This window comes from Cajanus cajan, chromosome 2 (genome assembly GCF_000230855.2).
Source record: "Cajanus cajan strain Asha chromosome 2, NIPB_CcT2T_4, whole genome shotgun sequence".
NCBI classification, from domain to species: Eukaryota; Viridiplantae; Streptophyta; class Magnoliopsida; order Fabales; family Fabaceae; genus Cajanus; species Cajanus cajan.
In genome coordinates, this window is record NC_138518.1 from 45415440 (window position 1) to 45434244 (window position 18805).

At 24.5% G+C, this 18805-nt stretch overlaps 1 protein-coding gene across 2 annotated transcripts; it reads right to left on the reverse strand.

Moving 5' to 3' along the window:
• Window positions 1–18009, reverse strand: LOC109804935 (serine carboxypeptidase-like 17). Of its 2 annotated transcripts, XM_029272755.2 has the most exons (14): window positions 17780–18009; window positions 17513–17658; window positions 16268–16344; window positions 14114–14236; window positions 13518–13620; window positions 12767–12804; window positions 12551–12652; window positions 12330–12416; window positions 12125–12247; window positions 9191–9262; window positions 8959–9077; window positions 8066–8179; window positions 7936–7990; window positions 1–208 (listed from the first exon to the last, which is right to left on the reverse strand). In XM_029272755.2, the coding sequence occupies exons 1-14, from the start codon at window positions 17905–17907 to the stop codon at window positions 125–127; spliced, it is 1371 nt and encodes a 456-aa protein (XP_029128588.1). In that variant the 5' UTR covers window positions 17908–18009; the 3' UTR covers window positions 1–124. The 2 variants fall into 2 exon arrangements, with proteins under 2 accessions (XP_029128588.1, XP_029128589.1); XM_029272756.2 differs by lacking the exon at window positions 16268–16344 and having other exon boundaries at window positions 17780–17920.
• Window positions 18010–18805: the final 796 nt, after the last annotated feature.

Below are 18805 nucleotides of genomic sequence, written 5' to 3' on the forward strand. Positions count from 1 at the left end.
AACACGCAAATTTCTTTTGGTATTTAATAATAAGAAAAAACGTATACATAACCTTATGTTGCAAAGCAAAAGGAAAAAAAAAAAATTAAAACTCCCAAATTACATCTACAAATTAAATAGTTCATTATATATCTGAAAATGACAACCATCTATCAATCATTTCATATACCTCCTTAGGCTTAGTCTCTTGCGCCACATGACCCGCTCCCTGCAAAAGGTACATAAGTTTAAATTTAATAAAATTATAAATGCAAAAATATTTCTTTATAAAGGAAAAGTATATAGAGTCAATTTAAATATTTTGTTTTTTTTAATGATTAGGCACCTTATCTATATTAAATTCTAGTTATTATTACAATAAGTCATTCCGTTAACTAGTTATTTACTCGTTGGTGATATTAATCCTATGTAGTTTGAATAATATGCTAGTTAATATATGGTGAAAAAAATGTTAAACTTACATAATGCATAAACAAAATTACGACTTTGCGATGAGATTTGAAGTAAAAATAAATAAATGAAAACATAGACTTGATTTTCATTATTATTATTGTAATATTTTTTATTAGTTAAAAAAGTATAACACACATAAACATGTTAAAATCTCTGAATAATATTTTGGAAGAATACCGCAACACATGGGGCCAAAAGTTACTTCTGGTAGTGATTATTGTGCCTTTTAGGAATAATATAAATAATTATTAAAAAATTTACTGATAATTAAATTATGATTGTCATTTTTTGAGTCAATAAAAATATTAATAAAAATTATTGCAAATGTTGGTTAAAATTCATATTATTGTTTCAAAAACCAAGTATTTTTAGATTTTGTCTATTATAAATCAACCTTTTATAAGCTAATGTTCAGTTGTCACAAAAGTTATAGTCTAAGATGTGTCTTATTGGTCATTAACTCATTGCCACTATATATTCCTAAATTCATATTTGTGGTAGTCGTGAGAGACGTGTGTGGTAAGGTTATCACTCTTAGAGTTCACTAGATTTAAAATGTTGTTACACTTCTTTAGAAATTATTAGTATATAAATTTTTTATATTTCTAAAATTTAATTTCTATAAATAGGGATTCAATGACGTATACAAAGTCATTATTATTAAATTATGAAAATTGACAAAATTTTGAGGGATGTGTGCTTAGAGAAATTAATTGTGGACTCAAGACAAAAGGCACACTTTTTTTTCATTGTTGAAGCGAATCAATATCCAACGAATGAGTTTGATAGAAATTAGACTCGAGACAAAGAATGTTTTATCTGCATGCACAACATTTTATATTTATCTTTGTTGTTATCTTTATAATGCATATTGATTAAAAAAAATAGGGGGGAAAAATAGCACTGCACACAAGTATTATCTAAGCTAATTTCAAATGCCTTATTTGGAAGCAATATGTGAAAAGAATTTATGTTAGCAAGCAGGTGCAACTACATGTGTCAAGAGATTTGTTAATATTTATATTCAATAACAACTCAAAAAAGTATAATTAAGAAGGGATGTGAAAGGATGATTGTCGTGAGTCTTAAAGACTTGTATTCAGGAATAATTAAGAGTGCATGACATATTTTGTTAGTGATGATAGTATATCTATGAGTGTTCACAAGTATTAATTAACTTATAAATATGATTTTTCCTATAAAAAATTATTCTTTAAATCCGTGAATATATATATATATATATATATATATATATATATATATATATATATATAAGTAAACTTTCACAATGTTATAGCTAGTAAAAATAACAAAGATTAATGTAAGTGGTTAATTTTTTTCTACAAGTTGTTTTACCTTCTATATTAGTCACAAGGTAATTACATCAAAATTGTAACATACCTCTATATATAAAGCCTCTTGCGTCTTTTCTTTTTTCACATCAAGAATATGAGGTTATTTAGTATTAGAGTATAGCATTTTACTCTGTTGTATCTTTTCTATTTTTACCTATATATGTATGGATTGTTGTATTGCAAGTAAACTATTCAGTTAGTTAATTAACTTCTCTTGTAAGCCTTTGTTACGTTGTTTGTTGTTAGTTAATTAGTTAGCTTCCTTTGTAAGTTTGTCATGGATATTTCTGCATCTATATAAGGATGCATCTCTCTCTTGTATATATCATTAGTGAAAATTCATTTTCACCAGATTAATAATACAGATTTAGTTTTCTCATATTTAGTGTTGTATTTTCTTTATTTTCCTCTTAATATGGTATCATATTTAGCCTTCTTGTAGCTTCCGCATCTTCTTTCTTCTTTGTCATGACTAAAGAGTTTCAAGATCCATGCCAAAACAAGTAATATTTATTATCTTCACCCAAAGAAAATCTAGGATGTGTTCTTGCTGCTCCACCTCTCAATGACACTAATTATTACAATTGGAGCAAATCTATGAAGCAAGCTTTCTCTTCCAAAAAAAAACTCAAGTTCATTAATGGAAGTCTACCAGATTCGGCAAAAGCATATTCTCACTATGAATCATGGGAGTGATGCAATAATATGGTAGTTTATTGGGTTACTAGAACTCTCCATATATTTCTCAAAGCACCATTTGTATAGATAGTGCCTAAGAACTTTGGTTGAATCTTCAAGAAAGGTTCACCAAAGAAAACATTTTTGAATCTCTAACCTTTTTTAAGACCTTCACTATATTAGACAAGGTGATAGATCTTTATCTGCCTATTTTATTGATATGAAATTTTTTTGGTTGAATTAGGGCATGTTCAGCCTAAACACACTTGTTGTTGCCAAGTTTCTTGCACTTGTCAACTCAGCAAATCTGTCAAGTTCTACAAAGATTGACTATGTGATTTTATTTCTCAAAGGATTTAATGACCCCTACAATAATGTGTTAAGATGGATCCTCCTTATGGACTTGTTACCATCCATCAACAAAGCCTTTTATTTGGCCATTGAACAAGAAACTCAACCACTACAAAACTCTTCTAACATCACTGTATTTGCTATAATATAATTCCTCCCAACAAAGAGGTCATAGTAGAACCAATCCAAAGCAAGCAAGGTTATGTAGTTATTGTTTTTCTACAAATCACACCATCGAGATATGCTACCTCAAACATGCACTACAAGAAAAATGCTGATTTTTGACAGAAATTTTTGATGGAAATAAGTAAATTTCCGATGGATTTTTCTTTTTTCTGACGGATTTCAATTCGTCGGAAAAAGTGGCGTCGGAAAAAAAAATCCGTCGAAAAAATCCGTCAGAAAAATTTGTCAGAAATTTTCGACGGAAAAATCCGTCGAAATTGCTTCAAAATTTCCGATGAAAAAATCCGTAAAAATTATAATTTTTTTTAATTTTAATAAATTTATTAATGTAACAACTCTTATATTTGGCCTCTCAAGGGTTCTATTTCACAATATTTCACTGTTTAGCGTGTTTTATCCTTATTTGTGCAATTTCTGAGAAACTTCCCAGAAGGTCACCCATCCCAGTACTCTTCCAGGTCAAGCACGCTTAACTGTGAAGTTCTGATGAGTAAGCTACCGAAATGTCTATGTATGTTGTCAGTATAACTTGTACAAATTAATTCATTTAAGTCATCCTCAAATATACAATCTCATATTTGTACTATAATAATAATATATAATAATTTTATATTACGAATAATAATTATAATAATAATATATTTAATTATTCTTTATTTATATGTACTTACTTTTATAATTAACATCTACTTATTTTTATTTAAAATTATAATTTATATTATTTAATTTTATAATTTATAATGATAATATAATTTATACAATTATAAATATTTATTTATTACATACTTATAAATTAAATTTTAATATTTTAAATAAATTATTAATTAATTTAATATATTTATTTACCTTAAATCAAACATATAAAATTCAAAAAATGTATTTATCCTTATTTTTTTTTTCTAATTATCAACTATTAATAAAATACTAACTTAAAATCTTATCTAATTATATATAATATTTTCATATCAAATTTAAAACCAGATATTAGTTATACAAAAATATTAAGATCATATAGTAAATTATCATTAAGATTTTAGTTAAATAATTTAAAATAATTAATGTTTCAATTATATTGTTAATTAGCAAATAATTTATTCCAAAACTAATTAATTTTTTTATATTAATTATTAGTAAAATTTAATAACTTTTAATTTAACAATTAATTGGATCGATGAAATTCAACACACACCATGAGTTATTGAGCGGAATAACTTTACCAAGAGTTATTTTGTAAGTTATCCTAAATCAAACATATAAAATTCAAAAAATGTATTTATCCATGTTTTATTTTTTAATTATCAACCATTAATAAAATACTAACTTAAAATCTTATCTAATTATATCATAATATTTTCATATCAAATTTAAAACCAGTTCTTACATTTTCGACAAATATAAATTTGTCTGAAATATTCTATCAATAATATAGCTTTTCCTACAAAAATTTTCTCATCGAAAATATAAATTTTTCGACAGATTTAATTTTGTTTTATAAGAAATCTTCTTCGATTAATATAATTAACATTTTGTATATATGATGTAAGAGTAAAAGATTTTCAATTTAACGGTTGAATTTACAAAATTCACATTTAATATAAAGTTATTGAGCGGTGTAACACTTAGTAAAATTTATACCATTGTAATTATAACCCCCCACATATATATATATATATATATATATATATATATATATATATATATATATATTAAATGTGACTTTTACAAAGTATTACACCGCTCAATAACTTTATATTAATCCAAGATGATTTGATACTTCATTTTTATAAAACAAAATTGATGTAATATATTTATTTCAAAATACACTAAAATATGAACACTTGGATTATCTTCCAGTTGTTGTTCAATTTTAACAAAATTTGATACGTATAAAGTGATATGAACTTTCAATTTAACGGTTGGATTTACAAAATTCACATTTAATATAAAGTTATAGAGCAGCATAATACTTAGTAAAAGTTACACCGGTATAATTATAACCTCCTATATTATATATATATATATATATATACATACATATATATACAGGGACAGATGCACGTTTGGAATAGTGAGGCACTTGCCCTCACTACTATTTGACATATACATAATTTTTTATCTAAAAAAATAATAATTTTAAAAAATAAAAATTATATTCTAATAAAATAAATATATAGATTCAGAAAAAATGTTTATTTATTTGATATCTGTCAAATTTTTGAAAGAAATTAATTCTCATGTAATAATTTTTTTTCTTAATAATGAATTAATTTTTTAAAAAGTTTAATTATAATATATATATGTATATATATATATATATGTCTTAATATTCACATATATAATGTAATATATTAAAACAAATAATTTTTTGATAAAATAAAATTTGTAGCATCCATGTTTATCTTCTTTTTTTTTTATTATTTATTGTATACGTTGATTGAAAAAATCAAAATAGTAAAATTGTATACATTGATTAAAAAAATCAAAATAAGAAAAATTATAAGATTTATGTTCCATTTAGAATTGTTATTATAAGATATATTTTAAAATAAATTATCATCTAAAAATATATATTAGATATTAAAAACATATTTATATCATAAATAAATTAAACTTTATTTTTATAAATTTTACATATTTATTTTTATATTTTTAATAGTGTTAAATTATTATAAAATAAGTCTTTATGATTGTAGTTCTACCCAAACATTTAAAAATTGTCTATGATAGATAAATAAGTCATACTTAAAATATATATTTTTAAAGAAAGTTAGGTTCAAACCAAGTAAATTATAATAAAATATAGTATGACCTAATTTATTTTCATTTTTAATACTAATCATAGATATAAAAAACTTGTAATAAATAATTATAATATATATTTATACCTTTAAAAGATATATAAATTTTTTAATACTACAAATATATATAATAAATTAAAATTAAGAAATTAAAATAATAAATTAAAAATAAGAAATTAAAAAAATAAATTAAAAATAATAATTAAAAATAATAATTAAAAATAAGATTTCCGACGGATTTATATTTCCGTCAGAAATTTCTGACGGATTTATATTTCCGTCGAAAATTTCTAACAGATTCATATCCGTTAGAAATTTTCCGTAAAAAATTTACATTTTTCTTATAGTGATGACTTCCGCATGGCTTTAGAACCAAGACTCAAAGCACCACCTTACAAATTTCAATTGATTCCAATACCAATACCAATAATAGACTCCACAACAAAAACAACCAACTACTTATAACACAAATGAGCAACCTTTTCAGCTATATCGAGATGACTATCAATACTTGATTTCCTTCCTTCATTCTTCTAAGAAAAACTTTTTAACTTCTGTGAATGTAATGAGTAAGCAAAGCAATTCTAATTCTAATGCTCATTTGGTTTCAAGTGTAATGGAATCAGACAATTCTTGGCCTCCTAGTTCTATTTGTATCACAGACTTGGAGCTTCTAACCTTGTTTGCCCTTCCATTAATTATTTCTCCTCTTTTTTAAAATCACTCTTATTTTTGTCAAATGACCCAATGGTTCACTGCCTATGCGTATCACTTTGGAACAAAACATTTTTCATTTGATTTTTATCTTAAAGATGTTTTGCACATACCAAAATTTCATTTCAGTTTAATTTTTGTTAACAAATTGACTAATTAATTCTCTTATAAGTTGATTTTCTGACCAAATTCTTATGTTATAGATGGGTTGCATACCCTGAAGATGATTGGGCATGCTGAGATTAATAACAACCTCTACATTCTTAATAAAACTTCTAATTCCTTCTTTTGTATGCTAATAATGTTTTATAGTGCGTAAATTCTACCAATAATAACGATGATTTATCCCATAGTATTTTTTATTTGTGATACTATAGTTAGGCCACCCTTCTCATAATGTTTTGTAGGAACTTTGTTCTAGTTTCCCATGTATTCTCTTTGATAAAAGAACTTGAGTGTGATTGTTGCCACATGGATAAACAATGAAAATTACCTTTTCCCTAAAGCACCACTCACACATATTACCCACATGATCTTTTAGATATGGATATATAGAGCCCTCTAAACATTTGAGCCTATTCAAGGACGCCATTATAGAATTGGCACTTACACCAATTTGATGTCTAGAATGTCCTCCTTCATGGCAACTTAGATGAAGAAGTTTATATGTAGCTACCACCAGAAATCACTCCCACCAAGCCTCACCAAGTTTGTAGATTGCTCAAGTCAATTTATGGGTTAAAATAGTCTAGTAGACAATGGTTTGTTAAACTATCTCCTACTGTCACTTCCAAAGGATATTGTCAATCTCCCAATCATTCATGGACATTGTTTTCAAAATTAGGTTATTTAAAGTTTTTTCTTGGCCTTGAAATTGCACGAAATAAGGTAAACATACACATTTTCCATTTCCGTAGAAAATATGCTTTAGACAACTTGGTTGAATATGGATTGTTAGTTGTAAAACATATTTCTACACTAATTATCAAAGGAACAAAATTAATCAAGAAGGAACAACTCTTGATGTTCTAGCAACATTATAGAAGATTAACCGGCAAACTTGTATATTTAACCACCACAAGACCTGATAATAGTTTTGTGATTCAACAACTAAGTCATTTTATGACTACACTTACATATCTTCTCATCATGAGGCATGTATATAAGTCTTTTTGTATATTTTCTTTTTCAGATCAATAATATGAGGTCATATTCAGTGTTATATTTTTTCCCCCTCATAAGTCGTAATAGATTCCTTTCTCAAATTTCAATTTTTATGCATATTTTGTATAGAAAATGATATGAATTTCTCCTACATTTTGGCTCGACTCTCAACAAAAACACAAAGAAATTTCATCTAACAAACTCGTAATAATAATATTCAATTTATGAGTACCTACCTTCACAATGGCGTACGTTAGACAATACTCACTTTTCTTGTGTTCCTCTGCATATCTGTGTATAAATTTGTTAAATTAATAATTTGATTAAATTTTTTAAGTAAAAGTATTCAATATTCATGAAACTAACCCTGCCACTTCACCATCAACGAACCATGGATGCCAAGCCATATCCAATTTCAATTTGAGCGACTTGACAATAGAAAGTGAACTAAGATATGGTAACGCTAGGTCAAGATCGGCGCTGTAAAAATGAATTTAATAAGAATGTATCAATAATATATACAGTCATTTATTTCATATTTTCTATTACGTATCATAAGTTTGTTAATTTTTATAATATAATTACTTTAAAAGCTGTATCTAAGATGAATTTTGATTAAGAGTTTATTTGGATAAATTTGTCTTAACATACTTATGAGAAGAAAAATAGAAATAAATTTTTTTAATAGTTAAAAATAACTTAAGCATAAATTAATTTAATAGAAATTCTCTTATATTAGTTTCTTTAATATTTTTTTATTTATATATAATTTAATTTTAATTTATATATGAAAAAACTTTTTTTTTATTGTTTTATTCCTTTAAGTGACTAATAAAAAAAATTATCCAAACCAACTCTAACTAACGGTCTAAAAATATTTATAGTAACATTGCATAAAATTATAGTCTTATAAGTTTAAATTTTAATTTTCATACATTAGTGTGAATAATTTATTTTTCTTGTTGAGAAATTCTAAAAACATACTTATGTCATACTATTTTGAACACATTTCTTTCTATTTGTTAAAATTTATTAAAAATTACAAAATTTTGTTAAACTCGTATTCTAAATAATGATTTTTCCTAATATCATAATTTGTCATGGGCAATGAAATTCATTCCCATATATTATTTAAAGATATTATCTTCTAAATTAACGGAATATTTTTTTTGCTTAACTTTACCGAAGTTCTTTTAACTTGTAAGTATGCTCACGTACGTAAGATTGCAACTATTAAAGGGAAAATTTAAAGAACTTACCAGTAAATTAGAGATCGCAAGTTTGTGTTTGTAAGATTTTGAAGGTATTCAACGACACTAGGAACGTTCAATGTAAATGCAGAACTGTGATTGCATCTTCGGAACTCCTCTTTAGTTCCCTGTGTTGACATTACATTTGTTTGAATTAATGATTATTGTGCTAATTAATTTTGATATGCAATTTTTATTTTGTTCATATCTAATTATTAAAGGAATGTTTATTACTGTTTACCTCTCTAACTCGAAGAGCCTTTAGAACATGTGGGTCATTTGCCCATAATTCTCCAACCGCGTATTCGTCATCCTAGATCAATATATTAATCGTAAAAATCATGAACTTATGAATTATTATAATATAAATTTAATTCATCTAATTATCAAATTATATAATATTATACTCAATATCGTGCATATTTAATTTCACATAATTATAAAATTATTCAATAATTTATCACATTATTTTATTTTTTAAGTATAATATGTATTTTTAAAATTTATGTAAATATTCATTTTTAGATATCAAATTTAGAAGAGTTTAAATAATGTGAAATTTGATATACACAATTTTAAATATAATATTATATAATTCAACAGTTTAATTGGTTAAATTTAATTATATTATATAAAAAGTTATTGAATTAATATTTGGTATAAGTTTTTAGATTTTCAGTTGATATCAATAGATCCAGACTTATGTGATATATATATATATATATATATACTTACTACCTGCACATACATACATACAGAAAAAGTAAATTATATTGTTGTAACTTTTATAATTATTATATTGTCTAATAACTTTATATTATAAGTGAATTTCGTCAATTCTATTTGTTAAATTATAACTTTATATTACCTTGAATGTAAATGTCAATTTATTTTTAAATTGAACAATAATAAGATGATAATTAAATTATTCATATTTTATTATATTTTGAAATGTATATATTAATTTAATTTTAATTTATATGAATGGGGTATCAAATTATTTTATATTAATATAAAATTTTGTATATATAATATAGGATAAAGAAACATCCAATTTAATGGTGGATTTTGAAAATAATTTTTCAACTCATTTCTTATTATGAGAGATGATAGAACTTAATAATAGCCTTTAAATTATAGATAAAAAAATAATTAATGATTGAGATTGAAACTTAATTATAAACATTTATCCATAAAATCATTGTTATTGTCACCTCCACGAATATCACCATCAACACCACTCATTGACATTACCAACATCACCACTATCATCATTGTTACTATTAGCACCATCATATGGAAGTGACGATGGTAATGGTGACAACAGCGATAATATTAATAATAATGACAATAGAAGTGATGACACTAATGGGGTATCAAATTATTTTATATTAATATAAAACTTTGTATATATAATATAGGATAAAGAAACATCCAATTTAATGGTAGATTTTAAAAATAATCATTCAAACTGAAAGTTAACTATGAGAGCATTTCTTATTATGGGAGATGACAAAACTTAATAATAACCTTTAAATTATAGATAAAAATAATTAATAATTAAAATTGAAACTTAATTATAAACATTCATCCATAAAATCATTATTGGTGTTGCCTCCACGGATATCATCATCAATACCATTCATTGACAATACCAACATCAATACACTACATCAAAATTAGTTTTTTGTGGCAATAATTAATTTATTATTTAGCGGTCTTATAAATGGCCATTATTTTTTTTACCAGCATTTAAATAATGACTGGTGTATCTAGTGTCGCTAATACTATTACCGACATTTATATAAAATACCGGTAAAGATCTACTAAATTGTCGAAAAAACTTATTTTTTTTAGTGGCAATTCTAGTAGCCATTTTAAAGGCTATTAAAAGTTATTTTTTTCAATTGTCTCATTTACTTTAAATAATTTATTCTTATAATTTCCTTTTATAAATTCATAACTTATATACTTTTTTATCTCTACTCGATGTGGGATTTGTAAGATGAGAGTTGTCTTTTATTTATATATTTTTTAATTGTCTTGTCTTTTAAGAGATGTGAGATTTATAAGGTGAAAGTTGTACTCTAATTGTTTTATAGCACTATTGAACTTGGTAACAATGGGTGATTTGATACCAATTTAGAATAGTGAATTAGGAGTCAATCCTATAAAATGAACCTGTAAGGTGATAGTTATTACTCACTTATATATTATTTAATTATCTTATCTTTAATCGATGTGGGACTTAAGTTTTTTCTAATAAATAATTGTCACTAATAGTAAACTTTAGTATAATATAAATATATTTTTAGTGGCTATTATATATTAGTCATTAATATTTTTATATATGGCGACAATTAAATTATTACCATTAAATAATTGTCATTAATAACAAATTTTGTTGTAGTGTTATTATCATCATTATTACAGTTATCACTAACATATGGAAGTGATGATAATAATGGTAACATCAACAACAATATTGATAATAATGATAGTATAAGTGATAGTAGTAATGATAGTGGTAATAGACATAAAGACGATGATAATAATGATCTTATAAATGAGTGTCTATATATAATTAAATTTTAATCTTAATCATTCATTATTTTTATCTATAATTTAAAAAATTATTATTTAATTTTTTGATCTTTGATAATAAATTTTGTTCTCATTAGATATGGTTACACACAGACACTATATATATATATATAAATAAGGAGAAATTCTTTTATTCCAGGAATAAAACTATCTAGAGTTACTCCGTTCAATAACTCATGTTCAACATTAAATTTTAACGATCCAACCGTTCAATTTAAAGTTTTTAATGCATAGATCAAATCTGTAAATTTTTAGAAAATTTGAAAATTATTTGATACTTCGTTTCATTAATTCAAATTGACGGATAATCATAAAATCACTTTATACATTGATTTGAATTAATGAAACGAAGTATCAAATGATCATCAAATTTTCTAAAAATTTACAGATTTGATATATGCATTAAGAACTTTAAATTGAATGGTTGGATCATTAAAATTTGATGTAGAACATGAGTTATTGAATGAAGTAACTCTAGGTAATTTTATTCCTAGAGTAAAAGGATCTCTCCTCTCTCTATATATATAGAGAGAAAGGGAGTGAGTGAGTGAGTGGGAATGAGTATGCATACCCGACACCTAAATTTGGTTTGGCGGATATTTTTAAACTCTTCGGAAAGAATTCTTTGATTCTCCTTAGATGCAAGCTTGCAACTTCGTCGCAAAATTTGGTATTCATCTATGTAACGAATTAACTACAGCAAATATTATAGCGTTAGAAAAATATATTTGAAATTATAAACTAACTTGTAGTGAAAAATGTAGATGTTTTCCCACCTCATAGTAGGCTTCATAATCTGACATACAATTTTTGTTGTTAGGATCAAGATTGACATAATCACCATTGCAATTAGATTTAATTGACTGAAAAGCAAAATGGCACCAAATTTAAGTTAAGCAATTTCTAAGAATACCAATAACTAATATATATATATATATATATATATATATATATGATAAACAATTAACTATAATTATTTTAAAGCTATTAAATTAACCTCATACAATTCATCCGATATAAGTGTCCGTTGGTGAGCAAATTCAACTTTTGTGTTATTGTCCAGGAAAGTGTCGATGCTTGGACTTGAAAGCACAAAGCCCTATAGTAAAATTCAAGAGAAAAATCCAAAAATTTTAATAGAACATATTTGATACTATTATCACGGCATCCATGAAATGCTAACAACGTAAAAAACATAAGCATATTTTTGTACTTGGAAGTTCAGGATTGGTGAGCGTCCTGCTTTATAATCTGCAAAATCAGTAAACAATATATTGATAAAAATTGAAGTAATTTGAACTGATTAAATTATATTTCTTTTTTCCTTAAGAGATGTTTAAATTACACACTATCTAATATTTTAAAATATACAATTCATTTTATTAAAAGAAAATTCTGTTATAAGCACTTGAATTCATTTTAATATAAAACGGATTTTTATTATATTCATAATGCTCCCATCTTGATTTTAAGGTTTTTTTAACATCATATATCAATTTTGTGACCTTAAAAAGTAAAACAAATATTTTAGATGATATTTAAAACTTCATTCTACCTTCTAAAAGTGTTAAATCAATAACCAAAAGGTTAAACTAATTGTCGGTGACATCTGAATTTGTAAAGCAAAAAAAAAAAAAAAGCAACATTGAAAGGCACATTCACATTTTTTTAATTTAAAAACTCATTTATGTTAAGTGTAATTAACATTAATCTATCAAAAGAAGAGAAAAATGTTTTTTAATTAGTGGGAATCGAATTCAGTATAAAATATTACACCAATTCACACACACTAGTCAACTAGGTGAGCTAAACTCCCTTGATAAAAGAGAAGAATATATTTGAAAATAAGATGAGAGAAAGCATATTTTAAGTATTTTTACAAGAGAAGTGAAATTTACTCATTATGATCATTTTATTGGTAGAATCATATATATTGTAAAAATCCATATATAATTAATACTTGCCTTCGTATATTTTGTGAGCAAGGGGAAGAACAACTTTGCCTGAATAAGAACCACCACCAATGTAAAAGGGGTTCGATCTGAATTCAGGGTAATCCACCTGCCACTGAGTTAAAGAGAGGAAGTGATGAGGGAAAGATAAAGACTTAAATTTTAGCATCATGTGTAGATAACGAAAACAATAATAAATTAATAATGACCCTTTATTAAGAATATCAAATCAAATTTAATTAAGAGAATGTTTTCTTACTATAAAAAATACTATCAAATTAATCACAAACTGTGGTTAACAATATTTTTTTTTAATACATAGTCTACACATTGCTGTAAAATTAATAATCAAAGACTAATATAGTAAATTTGACCTTGCATGACTTATCATAAAACATGTTTTATATATCATTGGATAAAAAAATTTAGTTATAAAGTAATGTGATTAACATAATATTTACAAAATAATTATTGTAAATATTAGTAAAATTTTTAATCATATATGACAAATTGTGATTAAATTACATTGTAATAATAATTTATGCCGTGAATACATATACTATATTTTATAATTATAACACCAAAAGAAAAATATCAATAATGCAAACCTTTTGGAGAAAATCATAGATGTGTTCCACCAATTGCTTGTCATTGCTATAATAGCCTTCTTGTGTTTTTGAGTAAGAGTATCCCGTTCCAACGGGTGCATCGACATATAATATGTTGAGTACCTTAAAAAAAATTACAAAATTACAGTTGATCAGTTTCAAAAGGATTTAATATTGTATCAATACTCAAATTTCTAGTATGACATTCCTTGTTCCAAGGTGGTATATATGTCACCAATTGTGATTTTGTCATCCTAATAATATTTATTTTAAGAATAAGTCTATCTAAACTTACTTAAAGTTACTCTGTTCAATAATTCATGTTCTACATCAAATTTTTACGATTTAATCGTTGAATTTAAAGTTCTTAATGTATAGATCAAGTCAACAAATTTTTAAAAGAATTTGAAAGTTATTTGATATTTCATTTCATTAATTCAAATTGACAAATAATCATAAAATCATTTTATACATTGATTTTAATTAATGAAACGAAGTATCAAAGGATTTTCAATTTTTTTTTAAATTTGTATATTTGATCTATACATTAAGAACTTTAAATTCAACGGTTAGATCATTGAAATTTGATGTAGAACATGAGTAAGTCTATTTAAACTTGAGCAAGTCTATCTAAACTTACTTTATTCAATAACTCATGTTTTATATAAAATTTCAACGATCCAACTGTTGAATTTAAAGTTCTTAATGCATAAATCAAGTCTACAAATTTTTAGAAATTTTGAAAATAATTCATACTTCATTTCATTAATTCAAATTGACAAATAATCATAAAATTATTTTATATATTGATTTGAATTAATGAAACGAAGTATCAAATGATTTTTCAAATTTTTAAAAAAATTACAAATTTGATTTATGCATTAAGAACTTTAAATTCATCGATTGGATCGTTGAAATTTGATGTAAAACATGAGTTATTAAAAGAAATAATTTTAGTTAGACTTACTCATAGAGTAAACGAATAAAAAGAAAAAAAAATCCCCATACATTATCTCAAGGATAAACTACATTTACACTTCAAGGATTCATGAAATTACACGCACATTTCTTAATTTTTTATGTTTATAGCATTTTTTTTACATCAATGTATAATTTTTTTAAAACAATTAAGGGATTAATGTAATATTTAAGAGATGTCAGTGTAATATTTTTTAAATAATTACGTGACTAGTGTAAAGTCAAGAAAATAAGAGTTTGTGTGCAATTTTACATAAAATTAAAGAATGTTTTATTCTCATCTCTTTTATAAATAGGCATTTTAAACATTAAACTTATTCTGATTGATGTAACACTTGTATGCAAATGTACCTTTGAAAGGGGAAAAAAATATATAAAATGTCTAATTGAATGGGTGGAAATTTCACTTTCTAAATTGTGCATTTTAATTTCTAATATAAAAATAAATTATTTTTAATATAAATTATTAAATATTATTTTCATTATTGATGTAATGTTTAAGATATTTATTTGACATGATACTAATTAATTGTCTTGAGTTGTTTTTAAGAATTAAAAGTATCAAGAAGTTATGGACTTTAATAAAAGAAGCTAACACTTCAATTAAAGTATTAAACTATGTTCAAAAAAGAATTATATTTGTCTATAATACGTAAATTATATATATAGACTATACATGCAACAATTGCAACTCCAAAAAAAATTAAAATTACTTAAATTCTACCTCAAATTATAAAATAAAATAAAAAAAAAAGTTTGGCAGAGTTCTTGAAAAAAAAATGTTAAAATGACTTCATTATAAAATTTTATTATTTTACAACTCAAAAGACTAGAAAAATAATATGAATATATTAATAATTAACATTATACTAAAACTTTCTGATTTTAAATTAGGATCAACATATTAATAGGAGGTTAGAGTAATATATTTAAAGTGTTAGATTTAATATTTATTGTGCTTCTAATTTTACCCATCATTTTCTATGTAGGAAGAAATTTTACTTCTATATTTAGTTAACGCATTAGAAACGTATACTATACATAGAAGAATTTGTTTGGATATAAGTTAAAAGTATTTTTTAGAATTTTTTTATTAAAAATAAAAAATATTTTTTTAGAGAAATTCTTTATTAAAAAAAAAAAAAAAAAAACGTTTATAAGCTTGTAGTTTCTCACCTTTGTCCAAGTGTTCGGATTCAATAGAAGTGTTGGAGAGCTCCCATTAAAATCCTCATAATTAAAAATTAATGGCCCTACAATTTAACCAACCGAATTCAGCCACGTAAGGAAAACCAATTATTAACCGAATTAGAATGGACGTGATGAGGACCCTTCATTCATAATATTAATATCAACATTATTGTGATGGTATTTTAAATATATACACATCCAAATAAACGTGTGTTCAAGATTTTCAACGTACAATACTTGAATCTGTGTTTGCTAAATCACTCTGTCAGTTTATAATTAATTACTTTAACTAGCTTTTTATAATCTAGTTTAAACAAAATGCACCAATTATTCTACCTTTAATCTCATATTCCAAATGATCGAGTTATTCTGAATATGTTAGTCACCTACTTAAGTTTATATATCAACTTATTTCTGTCACCTATTTATACTAACATAACTTAATTACACTTTAGTTCCATTTAAATATTAAAATTGTGAAAGACTAAAACGACTATTAAATCTCATGAACTTATATATGTTATGCAACATATGTCAACATCTAGGGACCAAAAAAGTTTTTCATGACCGTAATTCCTTTTTCACTTTGTGAACTTTATTTTGAATATATGATTATAATAGATTCAATTTGAACTAAGATTTTGGTTGTTGAATGGGGGTCCACGCAGATCTACCCAAAGAATATCACATTTAGTGTCAAACTGATATTCTATTAGTGTTAGAGAATGTCAAATTAACGTTATGAAAAATACAAACTTGAATTAGATCCTAAATTTTTCGTACCAACCTATAATGACACTAAATTGCATATTTTAATATAAGAGAGTATAATATTATAATATTCTTTTGTTTTTAGGAGAAGAAAACGTAAATTACTCTTATAATAAATAATTAAAAAATTTATTAACAATAATATTTAATTAGTTGGCTATGTAAAAATGTTATATACTATCATCACCATTAAAATTAAATAAAAATAATAATTTTAAAATTAAAATTTCTCAATCTCAAAAGTTAACTTATGAGATGATGAAAATTGTTCAAGTATATTTTGACTATATTTATATTCATCATAAAATTTCTACAATAACAAGTAATTAATTTTTTTCAACTAGTATTTTTAAAAATAAGAAAAGCATTAGCAAGAAAAGAATGATATATAATAGGAAAACATGATTGGAACATTATTAAAAACAATGATATGAAAACACTACTAATTAAGATTATTACCATTTTCATAGAAGAAAGCAGAATGTGCAGAGCAACCTGGACCTCCAACGAGCCAAAGAAGAAAAGGGTCATTCAAGGGACTCCTTTGAGATTCAACAAAGTAATAATATAGCTGCACTTCTTCTCTTTCTCCCACACCAATGTATCTATATATGATTATTATATGTTATATGTTGCTCACAACATTTTAACTTTATATTATAATATACCACAAGAAATTAATACACACACACACAAAAAAAAAAAAAAAAAAGGTTTCTAACTGACCCAGTATTCAATGTGAATGGAAGATCCCCAAAACCTGGTAAATTCTTGACGATGAAATGCGAAGAGGTGACATGGAACAAAAGCAGCACAGAAACAAAAACCCACCATGAGTTCCAAACCCTAACCATTCTCTCCCACTATGCTTATGGCACCAAAAATGAATAACCAAGAAGACGAGAGACCCTTAATGAGGGCACTAATTAAACTAATAACGAGGAAAGCATTTCACAAAGTCAAAGCTCTTGATAGGATCAGATCACATATAATGTTTAATAGTCTTTAATTCAATTATTGTTTCATTGTTTAGAGATTATTAATTCCTTGCACCAAGTACGAAGGCCAACAAGTTGATCTGAGTTGCTTAACATTTTTTTTTTAATTAGATTGTTTGTCCGTAATGTAAGTCTTGGTTGGATTCCTTTACTTTACGCAAAGTTATGCATAAAATATTGGAAAAGTTGCACTTATTTCCTCTTGAAATATTTTTAAATATAACATAACTCTTCATTAATTTTTTTAAAATTACACACCTCTCATAGAATAATGTGATTATTGAAGTAATAAAAAAAATAAAAATCAATTCATATTCTATTAATCATGCATTTATTCTTCATTTCTTAATTATATCCAATGTTCTGTTTTTTTTTTAATGAAAATTTTCACTTTAATTTTGAAGTTGATATATTTTTTAAATTATAACAAACATGATATTTAAGATATAATTTGAGAGTTAAAATTGAGTAAGAGATAAAATTTCATTCAATTATTGACACTTGCATTAATAATTTATTTTATCTTAATTGTGTACAAATGGTACTACCTTATATAAGAGGTTGTATGTGTACTTAGATAAATAAATAAAAAAAAGATTAGTATTCATTTAAAAACTAAATGGGAGGTATATATTAGTTAAAAAGACCTTAGAGAGATCATTGCAATTTTTCTTTAAATATATTTAAAAGTAGAATATTAAAAGTTGACAATATTGAAAAGTTGGAGATTGAAAGTAAACTTTTATACATTTGT